The 27,879-nt window shown below is 39.2% G+C and overlaps 1 protein-coding gene across 1 annotated transcript; it reads right to left on the minus strand.

The window, feature by feature from the left end:
- rnd2 (Rho family GTPase 2) lies at positions 1-27,879 on the minus strand. Its single transcript, XM_036589265.1, has 5 exons — positions 27,464-27,879; positions 25,778-25,865; positions 12,418-12,527; positions 8,004-8,138; positions 1-2,484 (listed from the first exon to the last, which is right to left on the minus strand). Exons 1-5 carry the CDS (start codon positions 27,563-27,565, stop codon positions 2,218-2,220), a joined length of 702 nt encoding a protein of 233 aa, XP_036445158.1. The 5' UTR covers positions 27,566-27,879; the 3' UTR covers positions 1-2,217.

Below are 27,879 nucleotides of genomic sequence, written 5' to 3' on the forward strand. Positions count from 1 at the left end.
TTTACAGTGCTGAGATTCTCTTGATTGAGATTTTATTTTGAACGGGAATACATGGATAGTGCCAACCCTGCTGTGATCCCTCTTTTCCTCCAGGAGAGATTGCTGAACAGTGTGAATGCTGAATAATAACAGCCAACTGTATAGCTTGATGTGCTTTTTTCACCTGCCTAGAGTGTGAAACGAGTCAATAACCTACTAAATCCCGACTCGCACCATGTTTAGGCTTATGGGCTTCTCCAGGCATCAGCCGTTATCAGTACAGACGTGTGATTCTGCCTCTATCTGACTGTATCAGCCAGTTCTACACTGGTTCCTACGTGATATGATGTGAACCAGTGAAAAAATATGACCTTTTTGGCATTCTGACCCAGTGTCGTTTCCAGAGTGCATAATTCCATGTAAGTGGAGCACTATCACCCATGACTGCCAATTCCCATTAGAGCCACTGAAGTGAATAAAAAAGTTTCTGAGGGCTCTGGAGACGCAAGCTTATCTGAATTAACTCTCTGGCGGTGGCAGTGGAACATCTGAGGTGGACACTCTGGCAGAAAAGTCTGCAAACTACAAAGAAATATGAATTAAACGGTAACACTTTACTGTAGGGCAATGTTCATAAGGCTACGCCCACATAAGCCCTTCATGACAACTGCCATAAACCTACATAAACATTTATAAACGTATATTCCACTAGGCATCATTTGTCATAAAGCTTGCTTAAATTAAGCATATCTTTGGCCCTTGGGTAATTTTCATTTCACCATTTATAAGATTTAAAGATCTAAGGAGCTTACATCTGTATTTTCTTACTAATTAGGTTAATCTTGTTCTTACAGCAAAAATGTACTACTAATACCATTTGAATAATGTCCCAGTAACCAATGAATGACCAACATATTTGAGCATATTTCTTTCCTCTCAATGTAAACTGGGCGGTCCTAATCTTGGGTAATTCTTCCGTAAGCATTCCCCTGACCAATCAGAAGGCTGCCATCTCTTGCCCCGCCCACACAAAACAGTTTCAGAGTCAGAGAAATTTGGTGAGCTAAAGCTAATCCAGCATAACCAAAAGCTAACATGCTAGGCCACCATTCATTCCTTTATCCATACATGAATATTGTTCGTTCATTCATTCCTTCATTCACGTGTTGCTTTGTCTGTGTGTCTGTCCGTCTGCACGTCTCTTCACTCGTTCCCGATCAGTGTGTTTTATCTTCTTGTATCTGTATGATACTATACTATATATTATATTTTACTCTGTTTCCTGGGACTTTTAGCTATGTCACATCATCAGCTCCATGTCTGTGATATATACCAAGCTACAAAGTAAGGTGTGAAAACATGCTATGATATTTCCCCAAAAGTGGGCATGACAAGCCAATTTTTCAGAAAAATTACCTGACATAAATGTTGACATCAAAGTTGACAGAAGCAGCCTTTGTGACAGACGACACCAATAGTAATAAGCAGTCATAAATGTTCATGTAAGGCACTTTTAGGCCAACTCCAAATGTGCTGAAGTTTGTTCCCTATGGTGGATGTGTTAACATCAACAAAACATGTTATTTGACCCCGGCACCCACATTTTTGCGTATGATCGTATATTGTTTGGCCTTTTACGTAGCTGAGTATATTAGATGTGAGTGTTATGTGTTGTTTGTGTTTTGTTTTTCTTTTCTTTGGTATTACTTTTGGTCTGATGTTCTTTTTTACATATTCTTTGGTCTTAATCTTGCTTTCCTTTTTGACTCGTTTGCTTCTTCATTTATTATTTTATTATCTAAATTGTGTAAAGCATTGGTGCAATGTAAGGTGTTTTAATGTACTAATAAAAATAAATATTACTTTCTTACTATTACTTACTTTATGCCTGGCGTCATGTAGCCTGATGAACACTGCCCTACAGTAAAGTGTTACCAATTAAAAATACAAGATAAACAGCTCTCACAGATGAAGTCCCATGCATGTTGTTTTCTATGTTCATTTCCTCTTTGTTTACTTAGCGGCATCAAAATAATAACAGCGACAACAACAATGTAAGGGTCAATAAATAGTCCTCTGTGGAACGTGTTCACACATCTGTACAGTTTTAATTGGTCGTAATCTGACATGATATACGACCATAAAAGTCTCATAAATAGACAGCAGCTGCGAGAAACCCATTTTACGCAGATCAGATCGGAACACAGCTGAACGTGTTTGTGTTTTTTGGCTTATTTTCTACATGACAATGCAGCTCTTGGCTCTGTCCTTCCTGAGAGTGGGGGAGGGTTCAAGGGGCGTGGCTCGAGAGTTGATTGGCAGCAGGGGCTGGTGGGATATGCGTTTGAGGGCTCGGCGGGAGGAGCTGCGTTTGAGTCCAGGGGTGGGCCGTCTGACGGAGGCGAGTGTGGTGATGTGAAAGACGTCCCGCACGCTGTTCACACACATGCGTGATGAACACTCCACATACGCTACTGCACCCAGCTCCCGCGCCTGCAGACTGCCCTGAGAGAGAGAGAGAGAGAGAAAGAGAGTCATGTTTTCAACAATATAAAACCAATTTGGCTGTGGAAAAATGCAGAAAACTATTCTAATATGCAGGTCCTGTGCAATATCACAGCTTTCATATATTCGTAGAACTCATATAATTCACAGGTTTCATATAATTCATAATTCATAAACTAGCAAGCTGTAAAAAAAAATAATAATTGGGAATTTTAGAGTTGTCACGCTGATGAATGGCATTGCAGATGATTCCATAATAACTGAGTAAGCTGTATAGCATAGAGCTTGAAACATTTGTCTGAACTCGATGGGACCTGACTGCTCATGTCAGGCTCGGTCTCAGAAGTGTCGGGCTCGGGTCGAGTTCAAAATGTTGGGCTTCTCACAGCCCGCCTTCCACTTTTATCAGATTTGCCTCTGGTTTAGTTTTACTGTTTATTGACTACTTTCATTAACTTAAATCGTTTTTAACCTGCTAAGCTGGAGTCACCCCCTCACAGCACAGAGGTCCAAGAGGCCCACTCTCATACGAAAACAGGACATAAACAGTAATTGATTCAGGAAAGTGCTTTTTAGTGCAGCCAAAGGAACGTTTCATTTGTTTGTATGTAACTTTTTTTATCTGCAGAAATGGAGTTTTAGTATTAAACTACCCTGCTGTTTCATGAAAACATTGCATTAAGGAAGGTTTATCCCAGAATAAAAATGTATGAGATGCTGTTCAAAAGGATTATTTGAAAAATAAGTTTGTTAAAGCAGAATTTTAACATTTTTGGATAGGTGATTACTTTATTATAGCATACTATTTTACAATGTTTATATTTTATTTGTGTGCTCTAATGATTTCTAATATTGACACTGTGCATTAACCGGTGCTGTTGGTTTTATTCTGCACTTTGCTGTGTGTGGGCTCATGTCAAGCTTGGTAGAAAATTCTTGGATGGTATTCAGATTCGGGCTAAACTTTCAGGCCCGATTAAAGCTCTAGTATGGCATTAAGAATGAACTTAATAAAATATCCTCAATACTTGTACTCACAGAGCTCTTTACTAGGAACACTATACTAGCCTAATAATGCGTAGGGCCTGCCTTTGATCTCAAAACAGCCTCAGTTCTTCATGACATAGATTCCACAAGATGCTCAAAACATACCTTGGAGATTCAGGTCCATGCGGACATGATTGCGTAATGCAATTCCTGCAGATTTTACAGGTGCATTTTCATGCTGTGAATCTTCTACCACCTACACCTCAAGGTGTGCTTCACGTTCAGATCTGGGAAGGCCACTGAAGAACACTGACCTAACTGTCATGTTCATTAAACCAGTTTGAGATTACTTTTGTTTTGTGACATGGTGCATTCTCATGCTGGAAGTAGCCATTAGAAGTTGGGTAAATTGTGGCCATGAAGGGATGCAAATGTTCAGCAATAGTACTATAATAGGCTGGGTATCATTCAAACACTCCCCACACCATTACACCACCTCCACCAGTCTGGCGGCTGGGTCTATGGATTAATACTGTTGGTGCCAAATTCCATCTGTTTGCCTCAGCAGAAATCCAGGCTACATTTTTCCAGTCTTCAACTGTCTAGTTTTGGTGAGTCTGTGCTCACCGCAGCCTCAGCTTTCTGCTCTTGGCTTACAGAAATGGAACCCAATGTAGTCTTCTGCTGTTGTAGCCCATCCACCTCAACGTTCAACATGTTGTGCATTCTAAGATGCTTTGCTGCTCACTACAGTTGTACATAGTGGTTATCTGAGTTATTTTAGAATTTTTGTCAGCTCAAACCAGTCTGGCCATTCTCTATTGACCTCTGTCATCAACAGCGTATTTCCATTCACAGAATTAAAGCTCACTGGATATTTTTTCTTTATTGTACCATTCTTCGTAAACTCTAGAGACTCTTATAGAAATACTCAAACCAGCCTGTCTGGCACCAACAATCATGCCACAAGCAAAATCACTGAGATCACATTTTTTCTGCATTCTGATGGTTGGTGTGAACTTTACCTGAAGCTGCTGGTCCTTCTCTGCATGATTTTATGCACTGCACTGCTGCCACGTGATTGGCCGATTGGATAAGTACACGAATGAGCAGGTGTATCTGTGTTCTAATGAAGGGCTTGGCGTGTGTATATTTCGAATGTAGTGGCCAAATCTCAAGGCAGATACCTTGAAAAAAATGTATAGATAATTCCAGAATATTATTTATCATTTAATAGTCTCACTGGTGTGTATTGTTGCATAACATGGACAAGAATAGCCTTTTCTGGCAGGAAAGGGCTGTTTGACTAACATGCAAATGACCAACTACAGACTATAATTTTTGAGTGACGTGTAGAAGCAAGAGATTTTCAGAAAGGAGCTACAACAAGAACCCCCAGTGGTGGGAAAAAAATTGCTATGCAAACACATGAGGATATTTTGCTTAGGAGCTTATAAACTTCATGTGTCTGAGACTATTCGTTTAATAACTTCTTGGTATAGTTTAAAATATTGAAATCAAATGTTTATATTTTTAAATATGTATAAAATCTGTTTATAAGTTGTCACACTTCCTTCCGACCCCGCTGTCACCACTTCTCAGACTCCATTTCCCAGAACGCCCCACGAGATGACCCCAGATCTCCCTCACGTGACACCCCAGTGCTCCACTTCAGCTGATTATTGATTCAGGTCACCTGTTTAACACACTACTTAAACCCCCTCAGTTCATCAGGTCATTGTGAATTACTGTCTTTGTCTCACAGAGCATTACCGAGCCTTCCAGTTTGTCTGTCCATTTTTGACCTTTGCTTTGTTTATTTTTGACCCTGCTGTAGCCTAGCCCTTTATGTATTGTTTGTATTTTTGGTTTGGACTTTCTCGTCTGGTTTATGGACTCTTTTGTTTTTTGGATTGCCCCTATGTTTACTGTTTTCTCGATCAGGCTTTTGACCTTGTACTGTTTGACTTTGATTTTGCTAATAAAGTCGTTTTACTTCAGTCTAGTCTGTGAGCGTCTGAGTTCTGTCCGAACCTGACACAAGTACATAAAATATTTCCAAATCTATATGTAATATTCACACTTTTCAAACCTCCTCCCTCACCTCTCTCTCTACCCCTCTCTTTTTTCATATCCTTCTTTTTCTCTTAGTATTTCATTAGGGCTGAACAATTCATCATATATAAATAGAAATGACTATTTTGCCCTCTTTGTGTAGGTGACCGCAAAAGGACACAATTAATGCATTCCATTTAGTAGTTGACTGTCCCCCAGTCACTTAGAGACAGTAACAGTCATGTGCTGTGTCTGAGTACTGAGCTGTGCTCTTCACTGTTTACACAGTTAACAACTTCATATACAGAACTGCTCGTAAATGATCTCGGAGGTCTCTGTGCTCCTGTGGGAACGTGGGCATCAAACAGTGTTGGGTCTGACATCTTAAAAATGCTGATAAAATCATCTCTCTCTCTCTCTCTCTCTCTCTCTCTCTCTCTCTCTCTCTCTCTTGCTCTATCTCTCGTATTTCTCTGTCTCTCTCTCTTGTACTGACATTTTCTGTCTCCACTTTTTCCCTCTCTCTCTCTCCTTTTCTTTCCTCTTCTTTCCTCTCCTTTCCTCTCCTCTCCTCTCTCCTCTCTCTCTTTCTCTCTCAATGTTGGGTCTGACATCTTAAAAATGCTGATAAAATCATCTCTCTCTCTCTCTCTCTCTGCCTCCCTCTCTCTCTCTCTTGCTCTGTCTCTCCTATTTCTCTGTCTCTCTCTCTTGTACTGACATTTTCTCTCTCCACTTTTTCCCTCTCTCTCTCTCTCTCTCTCTCTCTCTCTCTCTCTCTCTCTCTCTATCTCCTATTTCTCTGTCTCTCTCTCTTGTACTGACATTCTTTCTCTCCACTATTTCCACCTCTCTCTCACCTTTCCTCTCCTTTCCTCTCTCTCTCTCTCCTTTCCTCCCTCTCTCTCTCTCCTTTCCTCTTCTTTCCTCCCTCTCTCTCTCTCTCTCTCTCTCTCTCTCTCTCATCAGTGGAGCTGATAAGCCTCGTAGCAGGAAGCTTACACAGGGCTCTATATACATATCTTTGTTCTTTTAACATTCATGGGTGAGTGAGAGAGAGAGAGGGAGAGAGCGAGATCATGCATCTGAATGCAGTTGTCATAAGCAGTATGTGTGGTGTCATGACTTATATACTCGGTTGAGTGAACAAGAAAACAAATCCAGCACTGTGTGTGTGTGTGTGTGTGTGTGTGTGTGTGTGTGTGCGTGTGTGAGAGTGAGGGAGAGTATGTTGGGGATTTTGAGCAGGATGCGAACATGAAGAAAGCTGATTAAAGTGTGTGGATTTCTGGAAGATTGTTCCACTTTAAAGAACCCATATCATAGAAAAAAACAGATTTTCCTTGCTTAAAAAAAGAGTTTGGTGTAGTTTGTTAACATTCTTACAGTTTAAAATCGTACCACTGCCTCCCAGTCCATACAGGCCATATATGAAAATGAAGCGGTTTTGAATTCAGTGTTATTGTGATGTCATGAGAGCCAACTCATTTACATATATCCACCTTTTCAGCCTGCAGAAGTTTAGGCCTGCCTAGTCAAACTGAAGTTATAAGTAGTGTTTCAGCCTGGACTGCTTTTTGAACGAGGTTTATTACAGGGCAGCCAATCAGAGCTCCTTTACACGTATGACATTTCATGTAACATGAGACACAATATCAGCTGCTCAATTAAAAAAAAGTTACATTACAAAATTATAAGATAATAAATAACTACTTCCTTTTTTTATTCTAAATCAAACATGCAAGTATAAAGAATGCTGAAGTAAGTTTAGAACATATTCTAGCATATTAGAGCAACACCCCCTCCCCCGAACACACAACAGGTGTATTTCAGACCTGTGGGAACCACTGATGTATATCATGACAAAAAAGAAAATTGCAGAAAGTGGTCTATGAGGAGTTTTCAAATGAATCTTGATTGATTTTGGTACATAAAATCACAAATGTTCTAAGTGGACCTAAGGTGAAAACTTAGATTACAAGAAAAATTTAGGATATGCGCTCTTTAAAGTCTTTTTTTCCCCCCACTCTTTCATACACACACGCGCACACACACATACACACACATACACACAGAAGCCTAAAGCCTGTGATATCAGGCTGCGTTTGTTCATCAAAGTCTTCTGTAGCTTTATTATTCCTTTGGTTTTGCTAAATCCCAGGCATGAATATTAAACACTCTTAACCTCCAAATAGACTCTCACACTGCAGTCTGTCAACTCCTCACACACTGTGACTCCTCTCACACTGCGACTCAACTCAGCAGACTGTGTGTGTGTGTGTGTGTGTGTGAGTGGGAGAGAGAGCGATCTCTCTGGTGAGCCCTTTGGCTGTAGCTGTGTAAACAGTAATATTGCAGGTGAGACTTTCTGCACCAGTCTTTCTTTCCTTTTCCTGCTTATTGCACTCCCTTCTCTCTGAGTTTGTACTGCTGTCTTCTCATTTCCCTCTCGAGATTGTGCGTGTGTGTGTTCTCACCTGCTCATGTGTGACGGGTATGAGGCGCTGTTTGGACAGTTCTCGTAAGGTGCTGACGTCTGTCCTCATATCGAGCTTACAGCCCACCAGCACCAGCTTAGCATTAGGACAGTACTCCTGAGCCTCAGCCTGCCACTGATACAGACAGAAAGAGGATTAGAAAAATACAGAGCAATATTACATTCTTATTAATAGGGAGTTTGTCCCCCTTTGCTTGCAGTAAAAGCTTCTGCTAGTTCTGGGAAGGCTTTAGACTAGATGTTGGAAAATCGCTGCAAGAATTTGACTGCATTCAGCCACAAGAGCATTACTGAGGTCAGGTACTGATGTTGGATGATGAGTTCTGGATCACAAACTCAACACTCAAAACATATTGGATGGAGCTCCATCACTCTAGAAAACACAGTTGCGCTGCCCCACAGCCCAATGCTACGGGGCTTTATACCCCTCTAGCTGGCTTCCTGGAACTTTAGACTTAAACTCTACTCTCAAGTCATAAATTACTGTAGTAGTCTTGGCAGTTTTGATCATATATTTGGCCAAAGGTGGTATGTGGTAAACACAATTCAGATGGTAAATGGAAAAAGCACTTTACGACTGAATTGCTTTTTAAAGGTCAGAAAAGATGGTGATAGCCACACATGCATATATTTTTCCAACAACGTGAAACCAACCGAGACAAAGAAATCTGCATGCAGACATTTTGCTCAAAAGTAGCTTTTATCCTGCTCCTGTTCAGTGGCTTTTCACCTAGCACAGCACCAACCAAAGGCATCTAAACAACGCCACTGTCTCTGGTTCTATAGCCCCCGGGCTCAGCTATGCCAGTTATGCCACTGTTCCCCTGCAGTTGAATGTGTTCATCCATCCATCAAAATATCCCAAATGACCTTTGACCCCTAACACCATCCCTCATGCTCCAGTCAGAACACAGAATCCCTTGACATTCCAGGCCTGTCGCATTCTTAACCCCGCCTACATGGCCGACTGAGTCTTTGAGGTGACAGCAGGGTGTGCAGTACCAGTCAAAGGCTTGTATATACCTAATGAATTCACACAACCATTCAAAAGTTCAAAATCAATAATTTAAAAACATTTTGTTAGAGATACATGTATAAAATTATACTAATATGATGTTAGTATGTTAGTACTATGTTTAACATTGAGAATGAAGTCATAATAGAATTAACATTCAGAATACCTTATATTTAAATTCAGAATACCTTGTATTTGCATTTGAATCTAATTTTCTGTGTCTAGATAGTTACAGCATAGTTTCATAACTTTCGCATGTACATCTACATTGTGTAAGTTATTATTGCACTGTATGTGAAATTTTCATTTTTCTTTAGTCTATGTGTTTTCTGAGCTTATTACAAGGCTTATCATATGGCTAAAAATGGGGGTTCACTTAATTTACTATTTTAAATCTGGACACACAAGGCCAGTAATTTGTACAACAAAAAAATATGAAAAAGAAAAAGATTGTGAATAAACATATGAAAATGACATATAATTTGATGTAATTATGTAATCAAAAAATTAAATGGGTACTCATAAATGTTCATCCAAGGTAACCATGACAACATTTTCAATCCTTTAGACCCATCAAAACACCTATTGTCGTGTTTTTCCTCATCATGTTAAATTTAGTTTTGGATATGAATTATTTTGATTTAAAAGCTTTTGCTTAGAAGCTTGAAAGATAAGTATCGCTGCTATCCCATCCATTTTTTTTGCACCATTTGAAATGGCCAGTTGCCCAGCTGCCCTTATTTCGTGATGAATGGACCAAGAGAAATGGTCCAGAATTACTTGGACTAAATCAGATTACATTAGCATACATTAAAGCTAGACATGTTTGTCTAATGTATGTTTTGACTGATACTTTTTTTTTAGCCACTACATAGTCCCATATGTTGATATTATCATCGTTAAATTATATAATACCCTCTGGGTACTGTATTTTGAAAAACGTGGAAAGGGATTTTTAGGTGTTTTAGTGGGTTTTATGAGTTTTTAATCAGCAGCTACAAAATGTGCTCCTACAAAATGCAGTGTGAGGAGAGGTATTTTGAGGTTGAGCAACTGTAGACTGCATTGAGGAGTTCTAGAAGCAGAGGTGATGTAAGGACATGTGGGCTGAGACTCAGCACGCTGGGTGAAGCAACTCTTAGACGAAACACATTACACAACCAAACAGTCTTAAGCACAAAGCACGTCAAAACAACTATTAAGCTCTTAAAGCGTGGGAATGTCCCCTACACAACTGCATTTAAGGCTGATATGGGAGACCACACACCCCAAACCACACACATCCTTAAACCCCGCAGGACCAGTCTCACACCCTGTGTGTGCCGCATAATTATTGACCTTTTTCCAGCATAAAACAGCACTTTCAGTTAATCCACTACACATGCACAAACACACAATCACAAACAAAAACAGTTCATAGTTTCCGTCAATGAGATGGAGTACTTGCTCTCAACGATAATGCCCTTAATCAGCTTTATCCTTTCAAAATAATGTGTAATTATCAGGCCAGCTGAATGTACAGCATGCTTTTCACACTAAGCTAATTTCAATAACCTTTTACGGCCTATGTATCCAGTGAAAAACTAAAAAATAAAGGGTGACTTTATATTCATTCAACTATTTGTTTGCCTTTAACAAGAATTTAGTAAGGGGATCCTATAATTATCACATTTAAATCTGTAGCTATGGTGATGCACAAGAACAGCCTAACATTGTGTTCCAGCTTATATGTGCATCATAGAATGCACTTAGAAATCTGGAGTTGTTATTATTATTGACAAAAGTTTACATACATCTAGGCTAAACACATTATGCAAACATTTCACACATTTTAAACTCCACACATTTCGTTTTGCTGTACTTTTCTTTTGGAAAGTCAATTAAGGTATCAGCTTTCACTTGCTATATCAGATTTCCATTGGGTCAGAAGTTTACAAATACCACATTGACTGTATCTTTAAACAGTTGGGAACATTCCTGAAGTTGATGTAGTGACTTTTAGAAGCTTCTGACTGACCAATTGTTGTAATTAGGAGTGCACTTGTGGCTGTATTTACGGGCCTACTATTAGAACCAGTGCCTTTTTCCCTTGAAACCATGGGAAAATTCAAGCAACTCCAGAAGTCCGGTTCCTCTTTGGGGGCAATTTCCAAACAACTTATGGTATAACAAGTATCTTTACAAACAGCTGTATGCAAATATAAAAACACTGACATCATTCAAGAAGAAGGCACAAATTACTCCCAAAGCTGAAGGAACTTTGGTCTGAAAGGTTCAACTGAACCCCAAAACAATAAACAAGGAACCGGTGAAGGAGTTGGAAGCATCAGGTACCAAAGTATCTACATCCATCATTAAGAGAACAAGCCCAAGTCCAAGACTGGACTGAAAAAGCCAGACTGAAGTTTGCATGTGAACACCAGGATAAAGGCCTGGCCTTCTGGAGGAGTGTTCCTTGGTCAGATGAAACAAACTGAACTTTTTGGCCATAATGATCAGGGCTATGTATGGTGGAATAGGAGTGAGGCTTTTAATCCAAAGAACACCATCCTAACTGTTAACTGTTAAAAGTGTTTTGCTGGAAAAGGGACAGGTGCACTTCAGAAAACAGATGTCATCATAAGGAAGGAGGTTTATATAGAAGGTTAAAGCTTGGTCACAACTGGGCCTTCCAGCAGAAAAGCAGTGCTAAGCATTCCTCCAATGTTGTGTCAAAATGGCTTGAAGACAACATGTGAAATTATTGGAGTGGCCATCATAAAGCCATAGAAAATTTGTGGTCTGAACTGAAAAAGTGTGTCTGAGTGAGGAGGCCCACAAACCTGACTGAGTTACGGCAGTTCTGTCCGGAAGAACGGGCAAAAAGTACGGCAAAGTATTGTTGGAAGCTTGTGGTAGACTAACCCAAGTATTTGATTCAAGTTAAGCAGTTAAAAGGCAATGCCATCAAATACTGACCAAGTGACTTTTGACCCGCTGAAAATCTGATATAGTAATTCAAACTGTCGTAATAAATCTGTCTATTAGCTATTATTTTGAAATCACTTCTTAGGGAAATGAAGTACACACTTGTCATCAAATTCAAATTATAATATGTCTATTCTTCTACTGACAAATGTGGTAGAGACTGAAAGTGTAGAAGCTGCAGTTTCCAGAGATTTTCTCCACTTGTTTAAACGATGAGTGAAAAGTAATTCATATAAAATGACATGCTTTTATCATCATTGTAAAGTGTAACTTCTAAATCGTCTTCATTTATGCAAATATATATATAAATAACAGATTTATAAATGAAAATAATGTATATGTAAAATAGATCGCATTTGAGAACAAAGTAAGTAAAAAGAAGAGGAAGAGGAACTTTGATGAAGAGTCAGACCTTCTTTGGGACGCTGTCCAGAGTTTCAGGCCTGCTGATGTCAAAACAGATGAGGACAGCATCTGAGTCTGGATACGCCAGCGGCCGCACGTTATCATAGTAAGAAGAGCCTGCAGACAAGCATACACAAACACTAAGTAAAATTAAACATGTTTATCAAAGCTTATCTTTTATGATTCAGTCTGTAGCATCATGTGGAGAAAGTGCTGCGGATCTGCAGCAGAAGCAGCTCGTGAATGCACGTGTTTGCAGTAACGTTTATTATAATGACAACCGAAGTAGTTCTCAAAGATGTTGGATTACTCAGTATTATATTATTTAATAAGTAGGTCAAAGCTGCCGCGGACCACATGTCTTATTTATTTATTTTTTGGCGATATTAGCGATAATCATAATTTTTAACTAGAAATGATGCTAATTAGGGCTGATCACCCAGGCCTACTGTAGATTCTAATCATGGGATTGTAGCTCTGCTTGTGGTGTTTGTCAAAATACGTAACACCCCACACAGCACCAAGACAACTTCTCCCTGCTGGTGACACTGTGCTGCTCCCAGACTGGACATAGGCAGCAAAATGGCCAACTTCCCTCGCAAGCAGATCAATATATACAACTTAACATAGACGCAGTAATAAAGGGAACACAGCTGCTGTCTGACTGTTCCTTGGCCTCTAAGTACAACAGCATGCAAGCTTAGTGTAAACAGATATGACCTTGGTGTCTCTGTGCTGCGGCATCAGACTATGAGAATGAGATTTAAGTTTCCAAACAACTGCTTCTCGGATACGAACATGTACACACATTATTTATGAAAGGGCACAATCTGCTGTGAGAATTTGGAGCTTCCACCTCTAAACTCTAAACTGTCTGTGTGTGAATTGCAGGCCAATGAAATGAAGCAGATGAAATAAAAGATGGTGGCTCCTCTACTAAGCTCGCTGAGTGAGAGGTCACTTCAATTCCACCTCAGGACGGACGGGTGAAGATGGATGGAGAGAGGGACAGCACAAGAGGAAAGGTGAGGCTGGTGGTCAGCATTGCAGCAATGAGAGAGAGAGAGAGAGAGAGAGAGAGAGAGAGAGAGACAGCTCTGTGGTTCTTTTGGGGAACTCATACTTGAGATTCAACAGACATTTAATAAGTCTTTTTTTCAGGACGCACCTCTTCACATCTTTGCCTGCAGCCCAACATTCTGAGCCACAGCGCAGATATTGAGTAGAATATCAAATTTGTGGCTGGACTCAATGGAGTTTGATCATTCCCTACAGGTACTCTACCCACCAAAAGTTTGAGGACACCTAGCCCTATGAAAAATCCTTCTTGGTGGCTCCCAAATATGACAGTGAGTCAATATGTAGTTTAAAGCAGCACTGTGTATGATTTCTTCCATTATAATTGGAAGAAGACGACTCAGGACAAAAAATGCAAAATACAAGCCTTAAATTTCAAAAGCGAGAGGCGTTGGGTTGAATTTTGCGAGAGTTTTTCAGTTTTACAGGCCACATCATACGTCTTCACGTATTCAGGTCAAACACACAGGCTCAAAAAGAAGGTCCTGCTTAATGTTTGGATTTCGAATGCAAAATCAACATTATATTGATCTTCATCATTCTACTATGATGACAATAGTAGATATTTCTCTTACATCATCAGAAAACATGTCCTTCAAGCTTCAACTGAGCCGTCGTTGAATACTCTTTTAATCCGCTCGCAATCATCCGATTCATTCAGCAAGGGGTCCGAAGCACACCCGACGTTACAGAAGGTTCTTGCGTGCAATTACACTTTTCCACCAAAGAGGTCCCCATTCCCCAAATTTTACATAGTCTAGGTTTAGTAAAGGCTAGAAGAATAATAATAAAACATTAATTGATGATGGTAATGGGAAATCTTTAAACAACAAAATTGTCTCTACAAATAAGTAATAAAAAATACAAAGTGTGCACTTAACAATGTTTGTGTTAAGTTAATTTTTCACATGGCCATTTTTCAATCACTCTGATATATATATATATATATATATATAAATTAACTTTCTACTGATTGGCTGCCCTGTACTGTGCTTCACTTCAAGCAGTCCAGGCTGAAACACTCCAGTGTGAATGTGTGGGGCTAAACTTATGTTGAATTAATGGGTGTATATATGTAAATGACTTGGTTTTTATGACATCACAAAAATAATGAACTGAAAACGGGCTGCTTTTGCAGTTTAGTCTCCATATATATATATATATATATATATATATATATATATATATATATATATATATATATATATATATGTATAGGTATCAACCTCTAGAGAGAGTAAACCTTCATACAGCATCAGAAACTTTATTTTTACTACACTTCACAGTTTAACAGCTAAACAGTCTCTTTCACACAGTTAAATACACATATACACATCATCAAAGGCCGTCAGAGAGAGAGAGAGAGCAGAGACAGTTTGCGTTCTGCTATAGCATAGAACAGAAAGTCTTTGAAGATGTTGTATCATCTGCAAGGTAAGACTGTGATAAGTAAATTAAACTCTAGACCGGCAACTATAAAGTTTTTTTTTTTTTTATCTTTTCTACGAGGGACATAGAAACTTGACTCTAATTCCTTGACGATGACCCGATTTTGCAGCACAACACTGTTTAAAATTCTGCCTCGTTTCTCATTTGCAAGTGATACCTGTTTTGTCCATGTACAGCATACTCATGACAAAATTTCACACAAATCAGTACGCCTGCACTCCCACTCCACCACCCGCAGTCTGATCAGATTACTGTTTAGGCCAGTAAGCCTAATAAAATACAAATCTGAGTGCAACAAAATTATTGATGTTAACTGGCCAAATGTTTTGAGGGAAAACTGTATTACACCAGAGTTCCTGTATCCCAGCCTTATAAAGCCACAAAAAACTGTTGAAAAAACTATTTGAAAACATATTTTAAATGGGTAAAATGTGAGTTGCCTCCTCTGTGATGAAGGAGAGAATGGTACACTTTGAAACTTTTACACACTACTTCAGACTCTTTTTTACATACTACAACCCTGTTTCCAAAGAAGTTGGGACACTGTGCAAAATGTATATAAAACCAGAATGCAAAAATGTGCCAATCATCGACCCTATATTTAACTGGAAACAGTATAAAGACAACATGTCAAATGTTAAAATAAAACAGTTGAAATAAGCAAAGCCTTGCTTGAAAAAGATATCATCTGGATGGAAGCATACATTGTTCCAAAACCTGCATATATCATTCAGCATTACTGGTCACCCATGCCATGTGCACTAATGCACCCCCATACAATCTCAGATGCTGGATTTTGAACTGAGTGCTTATAACAATCTGGGTGGTCCCTCTCCTCTTTAGACTGGATGACACGCCCACTATGATTTCCAAAAAGAATTTAAAACTTTGATTCATCGGACCACAGGACACTTTTCCACTTCGCCTCAGTCCATCTTAAATAAGCTTGGGCCCAGAGAAGGCGGCGGTGTTTCTGAGCCCATGCAGTGATTTCCACCACAGAATATCTGTTTTTAATGCAGTGCCACCTGAGGACCCGAAGATCACAGCCATCCAGTATGGGTTTTTGGTCTTGTCCATTACATACATACTACAGTGATGATATGCACCGTAGATGATGAAATCCCCAAGTTCTTTGATCTTATTTTACATTGAGAAATGTTATTCTTGAATGGTTGCACTATTTGCTTGTGTAGTCTTTCACAGAGTGGTGAACCCCTCCTCATCTTTACTTCTGAAAGACTCAGCCTCTCTAGGATGCTCTTTTTGTACCCAATCATCTTACTGACTTGCTGCCAATTAACCCAACTAGTTGTGAAATGTTTTTACACAACTTTGCCAGTCTTTTTTTTGCCCCCTGTCCCAGTTATTTTGAAATGTGTTCCTGGCATCAAATTGAAAATGGGCCTATATTTTTCAAAAAAACAAACAAATAAAAAAATCTAATTGTCTACATTTGATATGTTGTCTTTGCACTATTTTCACATCATCACATTCTGTTTTGATTTACATTTTGCACAGCATCCCAACTTTTTGTGTGTATATTTATGCAGCACTTTATTTATGAAGCACTTTAAACTTTACTTTTATTTGAAAAATAAGGTGCTATAGAAATGATGACATCATGATCAATATTATTTTCCTGTTTATTTTCTGTTGGTTTTTTTTTTTATATAAACCGCAATAAACCAGCTTATGCATTCTGCCCCAAAGCCTCAGTCGTGTCATGTTCCCAAACTTTTGATTGGCAGTGTGAGTGCTCCCGCTGTGCTGCCCTGCACCACAGCACCTGGCTCTGTCAAGAAAACTGATCTCCTTGGAGAAATATGGCGGTGGACCGAACACCTGTAGATCCCGCAGGCCCCTCGATGGACTACGGCGAGCGTCAAGGCTCAAAGAAAGTGACAGACCAGACAATGGAATCAAACATTTCCCTCCTTCTGTCTCCTCTACAGCAGGAGAGTCAGAGAGAGAGAGAAAGGAAGAGAGGGGACGAGAGAGAGTGTCTATGTTTGAAGTGGCGATCAAAGCTCTTGGTGATTTTTGTGCTGGCCTCGGGGAGCAGGCACAGGACCGCATGTCCCACAAGCCCCTGTGGCTGGTTGTCAATCAGAGAGAGGGAGAGGGAGAGAGAGAGAGAGAGAGAGAGAGAGAGGGAGGAGAAAGAGAAGTGCGCAGGCAGAGAAAAGGCCAGAGTAAAAGAGCAGCATCAGGGAGAAAGGCAGCCTCATATGTTTTATCTCAGTCTGATGGTTCACTTACCCAGCTGTGAGACCAAAATAAACACACACACACACACACACACACACACACATACACTGCTGTTCAAAAGTTTGGAAACAATGTTAATACAAAACCAATTTGGCTGCAGGAAAGTATATAAAATTATTTTCTAATACGAAAAATTTCCAGTTATTTCAAATAATTAGTAGGAGAATTTGACGCTTTAAATAAAAATGAAGAAATGTATAGATGAGCTCAGGGTGATGAACTGAGCTGTAGATGGTTCTAAAAGGACTGAGAAAGCTGTATAGAATCTATAATTAAGTTTTAATAACCTTAATAACCAGAACACTCATCATACTTCAAAAGTGGAGACCAAATCTCAAGGCAGATAACTTTAAAGATAAGTAAATTACTTATCAAGTTCTCTGTTCACAGAATTCTTAAAATATGAAAAAAAGTTAAAAAAAAACTTTTGCTGAATAATTTGTAATATATAAAAACACATTGTAAATAAGTATTGTATATAAAATAACAGAAGTTGTTAAAATGACAAGATATGCTTAACTTCTGAACAGTAGTGTATATATGACCCACACAGTTGCGTTGCTGCCTCAGGTACTGGAGACCTCAACCGAATTGAAGGGAAAATGATTACCAAGGCATTTTAGAGCAAAATGTGCTACCTAGTGTAAGAAAGCTAGGTTTGGGTCGAGAATCATGGGTCCCCCAGCATGGTAAAGACCCAAAGCACACATCAAAAAGCACAACAGAATGGTTGCAAAAGAAGTCCTGTTCTAAACTGGAGTTCTGATCTCAACCCCACTGACAATCTCTGAGGACAGCTGAAATCTGCCATAGGGAAGAGACACCCTGCAAACATCCAAGAGCCTGAAAAGTTTGCAATGGAGAAGTGGGAAAAACTACCAACAGACAGATGCAATAAGCTTGTACGTGTCTACAAAAAAGATTTTTAGGCTGTCATTGCTGCTAAAAGGCATGCAAAAAAGTAATAGGAAAGGGTGCCAATAATACTGCATGTGCCATATTTTGTTTCTTTTCTTTAAAATCACTTCCTACAAGTTGAAAAAACATTTAAGGTTTGTTTGTTTAATAACTTTAGACATCCATTCAAATATTGTAATGATAAAAAATACATTTTTCTATTTATTTATGAAGATATTGTACATTGTACAAAACAGTGCCAATAATATATATATATATATATACACACACATAAGTACTCTTAGTACTAACCTTAAACTCCAAACAACATCCAAAAAGTAATAGTTTTACCTTTTGAATTAAAAAAAATGAAACATGGAGCTTCTGTAAAAGCAGTTCACAAAGCCTGACCTTCTGGGTTAGTCCTGTTTTTCTGTGGTTTTCCTACAAAGTCAGGACATTGTTGTCTTGAAAATGTACAAAAACAAACACACAAAGCTACACACACACACACACACACACACACACACCATTCACTGCATGTGTCTGTGTGTTTAAAGGGGACACAGATGTAGATCTGTCTGTTCTCCAAAGCCCCTCTCTCTCTGATGCATAAACTTTATCCATGGATGCCCCCAGCTGCTCCTCTTCCCAGCCTGTGTGTGTGTGTGTGTGTGTGTGTGTGTGTGTGTGTGTTGAATGTGTGTCATTCTGTTTTATCTTTTTCATCTGTTTTTTTTAATCGCCTGGGGGCATTGTTGTCGTTCGTACAGCAAAAACTAGCACAGAACAGCTTCGCTGCCTCCTTTCAGTGCATTAAATTTAAATCTGAAGCAAATTCAGCTTTTTCTATAGCTGCTATTTACAGATTCATCGTTCTGACTGATCTTGTATCAGTGATATGAGAGGACGTTAAACTTGTGTCGTTTAAAGTTGGCCTAAATCTGTTCTAGTAAATATTCTGAGTTACACTTCACTCATGCTGAAGCGATTCTCCTGCTTTGTGTGTATCTGTATGAGATGTCATTGCTGATTGTGGTGGATTCAGCTATAAGCACAAACACGCCAGTTTGATTAGCCTAGCGTACACGCTCGTACCTCATCAGCGCGTTTCAAAGACACAGCACGGGTTAATGTTAGTGTGTGTGCCAGCGTGTGCCAGTTTATGAGCCTGGGTGTCATTACCAATCGTCATAGCTTCAGCTAAAAGCAGAGAAATGCCAGTTTGATTAGCTTAACCACAACTGTGCACACATTTACTTCATGATTAGCTTAACCACCAACACACACGGACACGTTTCATCAGAATCATGGCTGCAGCACAGCTAATGTGATTTGTTTACAGTTTAAGGTTTTCAAGGTTTGAATGACACGTTTTGTGAGTTTTTGAAGTGTAAATGCGTTAATACATTTTCTATGGGGAATAAAAGTATAAATGGCATTTTTCTCCTAGTTAAAACAGAATTAAAATATAAAATTGCCATAACTTAATGGGTTAAATTCAGCAAATACACAGTAATTGGCATTAAAATGTGCAGAGGTTAACTTACTTTCACTTAGAAAATCAACTGATCGGGGTGCCCAAACTACCTTAAAAAATGCCCAGGGGAAAAGTGTATCAGCCAAATGTTACTCTTTAATGGCTTTGCAGACTATATGGCGATTCTCTTAAAGTTCATCAGTAGAAATAGCATTAGACCAAAAAGGAGACATGATATACAGGAGAGATAAAGCAAAATGAGAGTTTAGTTACAGATAAACATGAATGTTACTATCTTAGCAAGTCAGAGCACAATGGGCCTGTTTACACCTTGGATTCTAAGGTTATTGGATCATGTTCGGATTTCACTTGAATATATGAAAAGCCAGGTGTAAACACCTCCGGATCAAGACGGATCACTCCAACCTCTGTGCAAATGTAATGCGTTTTTGTTATCTGTATACAATGACGTGTATACAGACATCCGTCTGCCGAGTGCTGACTAACAAGTGCGAGAATAAACAGCGAAACAGAAGACAGAGAATAAGTGAAGCTGGCTTTATCCCCAAACTAAGAGCCTTCTTGCGCTCTGGGAAGAAAGACAGTGTCCAAGCTGTCCAAGCTTGTCGACTCGTATCGTAATTGGGGAAAAAGGAAACGGTCAAGTAAAATGGAAACAACATATGCGTTGATGTGCTTTTAGTACAGTCAGATCTCATCTGGCCACACTGGGGACACATTTTAGTAGAAAAGTGAAAATGGAAAGTTTATCCAATCAGAGTTTGTCCAGATACAATCCAGACACAAATCACATGTTAAAGGCTTACAGGGTGACTTTACTGAAATATCTACTAAAATTCTAGAGGGGACACATGAGATTTCTGAGCTCTTTTTCTCAGGAGAGACTTCTGCAGGAGAGACATCTGCAGTGTCTGATCTTGTTGCCTAGGAGAAACTACAGAGACATTAAGAAGACCCCTTTTTAGATTTTTCTTTCCTATAAGGGTGGTATTGACTCTGAATAAGTGCACAGCGTGTACGAGGGGTCAGGGCTGAGTTTGTGTTCTTGAGTGCTTATATTGAAGGATAGAATCCAAGTAAAAAGGCAGATCTGAAAACCAAAATATAGGAGAGGCAGAGGTGGAGGATGTTAAAATGAAAGGCCAAACAGCACTTGAGAGACTTGGAAGCTTCTTTACAAGCAAAGTAGAGGAGCAATCGGGAGTACATAAACAAACACTACGCAGAGAGGAAGCCACATGGGCAGAAGGGGAGGGAGAGGGAGAGGGAGAGAGAGAGAGAGAGAGAGAGAGAGAAAGAGACTGTTACTGTGATGTCACAGTACAAATGATGTCACAATACGCTTTCCTGAGTATTTAATTGAGATCATCAGCACTGAACGACTGTGCACTTCATAAAAGGTTATCAAACAAACGAGGTTTACAATCAAGTGGACAATGGATAAAACAATAGCTAATTGCCATATATAGTCATGTGAAGAAGTAAATACACATGTGAAAAGTCCAGACTTTTGTCATCATATTTGGACATATCTATATCGATAAGTTGGTAAATAAAGTGATCTAATTTAACAAGTTACACTTAAAAGAATTTTTTCATCTTTTATATAACTGAAATAAACAGAAATGCGATTTCATTATGTGGAAAAACTAAGTACACCCCTATATATAATCACTTCTTCAAATGTGTCAAATGGACATCAGGTCTACTCAATGAGGTGCTAACGATTAGAACACCATTAGAGAATATCTTGAAATAACCTGTCTAATATAGACCTCACATATCTGGTCTTTGTTATTAGAGTTTGGGGCATCATCATGCCTAGATCGAAAGAGTTCTCTGAGGTCTTCCGAAAGAAGGTTGAAGATGCCTATGAGACTATGAAGGGGTTTGAGAAGTGTTTAAAAAAATATTAGAAGTCAGTCCTTCCACTGTTCGGAAGGTAATCTACAAATGGCAACTGGCAACCTGTCCAGGCCAGGCCACCCCATCAAACTTAACCCAAGAGCAGACCACAAGATGCTAAAAGAAGTCTTTAAGGAACCCAAAATTTCATCACAGGAGCTACAGCTTTTGCCGCTGTTATTGTAAAAGTGCATGCTTCTACCATTAGAACAAGTCCACACAAATGTATATGATGACCAACAGTTTGTAAATGCAGCATTAGGATCTGATAAGTTTCATTTACAGTAGACTCATCAGCCTCTGTAAACGCTAGCTAACGTTCCTCTGTCCGTTACTTAGTAACAAGAGACTCACAATGCACTTTGGTGCACAGTCAGCTGATGTAGTGATCTATGGTGTTCAAATTACAAGTGTATACTTGGAAACTGCCCTCAAAATCAGTCTGGACTTCCATTTTAGGATTTGGTCAGTGATTTGGTGTTTGGTGTTTTGATGACACCCATGATACACTCAGAAAAGTACTGTGACATAATTGATCATGATGACAATAATAACACAGTGACTGCCATATCGCCCACCCTTAGAGATGCACTAGTAGATTTGTGTCAGATAGGGCATTCAAGCTCCTTTTTGTGACCTTACTTCTTTACAACAAGCTGACTGGTCTGTGACAGCATAATCAATCTGTCCAATCAGCTGCTTTGACATGGTGACATTTCCTCCCAGAGAACTATGTCATGGCACTCTCAAAGACAGACACGCAGGGACCTCATTAGCATGCAACATAATCGCTTGCTAATTATCGGCCTGATTCTCCAGATGGTCAGCGCAGCCAGACACACACACACATACCAAATACTGAATAGTCTGTATAGTGTGAAAGCAGAAGGCATTTAATTCTACCTGTGTTCCCTTGGCCTCGTCCTTGACTTGAATTCACTCAAAGCTGCATGATATCACTGTAGTACCATAAATAATACATATAATCATCCTATCTCAGGCCACAAGTGTCCAGCCTGTACTGAAACACTGATTTGCCCTTGGCCTTAATTCTATCAGATTACAGTAAGCATGTAACAGTTTCAAAACAGCATCAAAAAATCATTTGCCTCCTTTCTCAGAAACCACAAAGCATGAAAACTTTAACTTAGTACATACTAGTAGCAGTATATAATCTTTTGATTAACACAAAATGTTGAAAAGTCAATCAAAATCATGTAGAACCTGAAAATATGTCTATTCTTACACCTCTGGAATTGAAATCAGCAAGGTTGTTTGGGCCAAATTTGGCCTAAAGACATTAGTTCATTCTTTGTTAATATTGATGTTCCTCAGGAAGAGCCATGACTCAGTAATATATGTAACCTTAACTCCCTAAAAACAATTAATATAAGGTATAACCCATTTCTGCAATGAATTTTAGGATGTATTATATATATTACTGTCTCACTACCAATCCACTACCTTCTTTTCAGAACATGTGAATAAGGCTATTTTAAATGAAATATTAATTTTGAATCTGTAACAATCTGAATATTGTACTGTGTTCAGTTTAGTACACATCTCTTTAGACAATGATATTGTTGCTGTCAGAACAAAACCTCATTTCTCTATTTTGTCCATTTTTTTTTACTTATTTTAAACATGTTGCCATTTCCACTGTGTCTAAATTTCACAATGAATGGACCAAAAGAAATTTTTCAAAATTTCTTGGAAAAAAAAACATAGTATTTTTTTGCCTTCTCCTGTAAAGTTATTAATTACAGTTTTGTTCTGACAGTGACGATATGTTTTTTCAGCATTTGCCGTAGAATGGTTTGGATATGAAGCATTGTAACAGTAAACTTGGTATTAGTATCAACGTCAAAATTCTGGAATGGTCAAAACTGTATCTTAGTCCTGTTTTGGGATTTTTTTTTCCCCCCATGTTTTGGCCTTTGCTTTTTACTCCCTTTGCAGTCTGGGTCATGGGGCGCAACTGTTGATCTGCCAGTGAGGAGCCTGGACCGGCACAGTAAACATTACAAAATGCAGGGCCAATGACACCAAGCTGTCACATAGCCTGTTTGTTTTAGACTCTGCAAAACTGAAAGTTCACAGATATCCAGACCAACCTACTTGATTTGGAAACTGCTAGAGTCCATTCCCAAGGCCAAAGGGGCATTAGCGACAAAATATATGCTCTAACAGGGCAAGACTGGTCTGATCAGTCCCCCAGAGAGAACCGCAGGCCAGCCTGGGAACATTTTCCCACAGAAAATGGAAAGGGAATATGAGAAAAAAATGCCTGAAATAACTTTATTGCAGGGTGAGGAAATACCCCACTGGCCTTAAGTGAGTGTTTTATAGGTCACACTCGCTGAGAAACCTCTAAATGCATGTGTCTGTGTGTGTGTCAGGGCAAGTGCGTAAACAGCATTGTAGCGTAACACCCGGTGTGCCAAGATCCACACTGACAACCCTATCCACACACACACACACACACACACATGCACATGCACACACTTCTCATGCAGAGCTGCTGCAAAGCTTACACGGCATTCAACCACGTACGTTTCTGAGGCTCGTTTTGACACACCAATATCCCGGTACAAACATCTTTACAAACTGATGCAATATTTTGAATGACATGCAAATCTGTAAACATTTAATAATGAAAACACACATATTTAATAGCAAGACTGATATAAACATTTTTTGTCACCAATAACTAGTTAACAGTGGCTTATTGTTCAGGGATGCCCCTCTACTTTAAATAAAAACATATTTAACAACTGAACTATATCTGAAATACTTTTATTGTGCAAAATATTCAAATTAGAACTGAACAATATATGCAAAAGTTTGAACACGCCCACAGAGTGGCAAGCAGTGGGGTGTATTCAAGCGACTGGTCATTCCTTTCATAGTTCTGTTATGTCATCTGCCTCAGAAGTATTGGACTGCCTCAGACTGCAACTGAATACACAGCGGTGATGGACCGAAACATCCCTGACTCGGCCGTTCAGCTAAACGTGCTAGTGTTAGCGTGATCTGCATGTTGCATTATCTGTGCTTCATATAAAGATTACTGTATGAACCGGTATCCTGCCTATGACTACCTATAGTGATACTGATTTTAAAGGTTAAAAATTCTGACAAACGATAATATCAGCTGACATAATATTTTAATATATTTTTTACTGACTGATATGATTGTCAGTTGTCAATTGTCAAATTTCTTAAATAAATAAAAAGCAGAAACTTACATAGTCTTAAATAAAATAAACATAGAACAAGCCACTTGTAAATCTAACCTTAATGCAGCTGGACAACATTCCTGAATGTGGCTCTTCGGCTACATTTAAAGAGACCTAATTGGTGTTTTATTGGCTGGAAACCCTTAATATGGGACTATTTTATCAGTAAAAACAGTAGCCATCAGGTCCTAATAGCAATATAAATTAGGCCTTTTGCTTGCTGTTCTTAGTCATGGCTGTTAACTGAGCTTTTTAGACTCAAGCTGTTTTCCAGTATAAAGGGATGAAAGCATGCTTACAGGAAACTTAATGTTTCTATAAAAAAAGCCTCTTATAAGCCATGTTCAAAAGGGTCTTTGCAATTCATTTGGTCTGAAAAGAAATCGTGCTTTGAGCAAGTTTTCCAAGAAACTCAACAGCAGAAAGAAAAGTCAAGAAAAGTGAATCAGAAGAGACTGCAAAGAGGCCACATTTACCCTGTTCAGTTCATGTATAATGTACATTCTATTTATTTTACTCAAGAAGAGCAGAATGTTCAGGTGACACTGGGTTATGGTGCCAAAATATCTCAGTTGTATTTGTTTTACTGCATTTGTAAACCTACAGAAATAAATGTTGTACTTATATTGTAATTACGTCTGTGTCGACATTGGCAGGAATGGACATGAACAATATCAGATATCAGCATCGATCCATAATTCCCATATCAGCACATCCCTAATTCAAGCTCATGCTCTCTCGGGTAGCACAGGCCACACAAGCAGTCCGCCACGAACAAAGGAATGCAAACAGTAAACATGGCTCCAAAATTTGTTACACCAAATGAAACTTCTCATAAAAACAATATCCAAATAAAGAAATTATCATCACCACAGTACACCGATATCCTCCTTTGTAATTAGAACCTCTAGAAGACGAAACTGACCTTGAGATGACCACAGACCCTGAGCTATTTTCCAATGGCAGCCTTTACTAAATCAGTTTATTACTGGGTAATGTCACCATTACAGATCCAAAAAAAGCCTTACCTGACGTGTCCCACATGTTCAGCTCAATCCGATGTTTGTCAATCTCGAAGCTTGCAGTGTAGTTCTCGAACACGGTGGGCACGTAGCTCTGAAACAACACGAGCAAACAACTTCAACCAGGCCTGCATGGGCCGTGCAGTGGGGGTTGGAAATCACTGTCTGTCCTTCTTTTCTGTAATTTATATGCCCACTTATCAGAAGTGGGTAGAGTAGCCTAAAACCAGTCTGAAGTCTTGTTACTTCAATGAAATAATCACTCAAGTAGAAACAAAAGGAAAGAAAGTATCAGGTGAAGAAACTCCTCAAGCACTGGGTTCCTTATAGAAGTGCAGTGGAACGTCTTAGTACATCCATCAGCCTAGGAACTGAAGTTTATTACATGCTGTTGCTCTCTTTTTGGGATCATTTGGGTCTGAAATAAAACACTAAGAGCAACAGCAAAGCAGCATGTGCTTTCTCCTTAAAAGGCATATGTACATTTTACATACGTACATAGCAAATGAAGTTGGTACTGTTAACCTATGTATAGAGAAAATTCTACATGTTTGTTTCCACTAATGCAGACATTCCGTAAACAAAGTCATTTGGAATGATTTTGTGTGAAATCATCAGTTCTAGATATCAAGTCAGAATTGTTCACAGTGGTGGTGATAGGAACCAGACGTCTGAAGTGTTTAATGCCTCTAAAAGTTACCACACCGAGGGTTATTACATGAGGTGGTTACACATATGTTGCCTGATGCCAGAAACACTGTTTTGATAGGGTTTTGGCCTAAAATGTATTTTTAAAAATACATTCATGGTGGAGAGGACCATGCAGGGTGTGGTGAGGTAAAATAGTCCCCAAAGATTTATTATTTATTAAGATAATTATTTATTAATTTAATACTGTTTTAACTTTATGAACATTACATATAAAAACTCAGAAGGGATGTGGATGTGGATGTAGGTTCACTTGTCTTTCTGGCTAGTAAATAAAAAGGCTATATTTCTGTTGTGGACATTGCAACTCCCCCAGTTCCTATTACCACCACTGTGAACAAATTAGAGTCAGTAAGTTTCCCTACAGTGCACCATTTCATACCATCAAAACACTCTAAATGACCTTGTTCACATATTAACAATTGAATTATGCAGAAATATTAATTTAGCAACTTTTCAAAAGTTGTAGTCTCAAAGTGAGCTGTGTACAAAGATAGCCTTGAGCTGGGGTCTAAAAAAAACTAGTGCCCATGTAACAAAACTCTTGGCAGGCAAAAACAAGAAGAGCTGCCAGAACAATTAAAAGTGCACAGTCATTAATAGAGTTTATAACCTAGAGCAGTGAGAAATGTTACTCAATAAAACTGTTTTTTTTTGTTTTGTTTTTTTTTTGTGCATTAGACGAAAATACACCCAATAAACTCGTAGAAACAGAACTGCACAAATAGAAAGTCCAGAACTTAACTGGGCAAGTCTGCTATACAGTCTCTCAAAGCTGAGCTTCTCAGGTGGCTACAGTCAAGTGCACACGAGTTACGACTTACAGATTTAGGGATTTTTACTGCGTGTAGTCTTTGGTACCAGAGCAAATGTAGTTTAAAACTATCTACTTGTATAATTCTATGCCCATTAGAAGTCGTAGCATCCAGAGGTGGGTAGTAGCCTAACTGGTCAGTCATATTTCCAGTCTCCAGGTTAGCTTACCTCAGGGTAGCTGTCTTTGGCGAACACGTGCAGCAGCGCCGTTTTGCCACACTGAGTGTCGCCCACCACCACGATCTTACAGCGGCTGCCCTGCCCTTCCATCGCCCGCACCGGCAACAACCGTCACCGCCTAGAACTCCCTGCGCTCGGCCAGGACACCAACCACCGCCCGCTGCTACCGGAGACACCCCTCAGTGACAGAGGCTGAGAAGGTGAGTGGGCAGAAGTGGAGAAACAGTCTTGTAGGAGTGAGTAAGAAGAGTGGGAGAGACAGAGAGAAAGAGGGACGGGTGGAGAAAGAGAGAGATAACAGAGAGGAAACGGGACAGATAGAGTGCGGGGGGAAAAGAGAGAAAACGGGAGAATAATAGCGAGCGCGAGAGAGAAAACGAGAGACAGAGAGTTCCCACAGTCAC

Source organism: Colossoma macropomum, unplaced genomic scaffold (assembly GCF_904425465.1).
Source record: "Colossoma macropomum unplaced genomic scaffold, Colossoma_macropomum, whole genome shotgun sequence".
Lineage (NCBI taxonomy): Eukaryota > Metazoa > Chordata > Actinopteri > Characiformes > Serrasalmidae > Colossoma > Colossoma macropomum.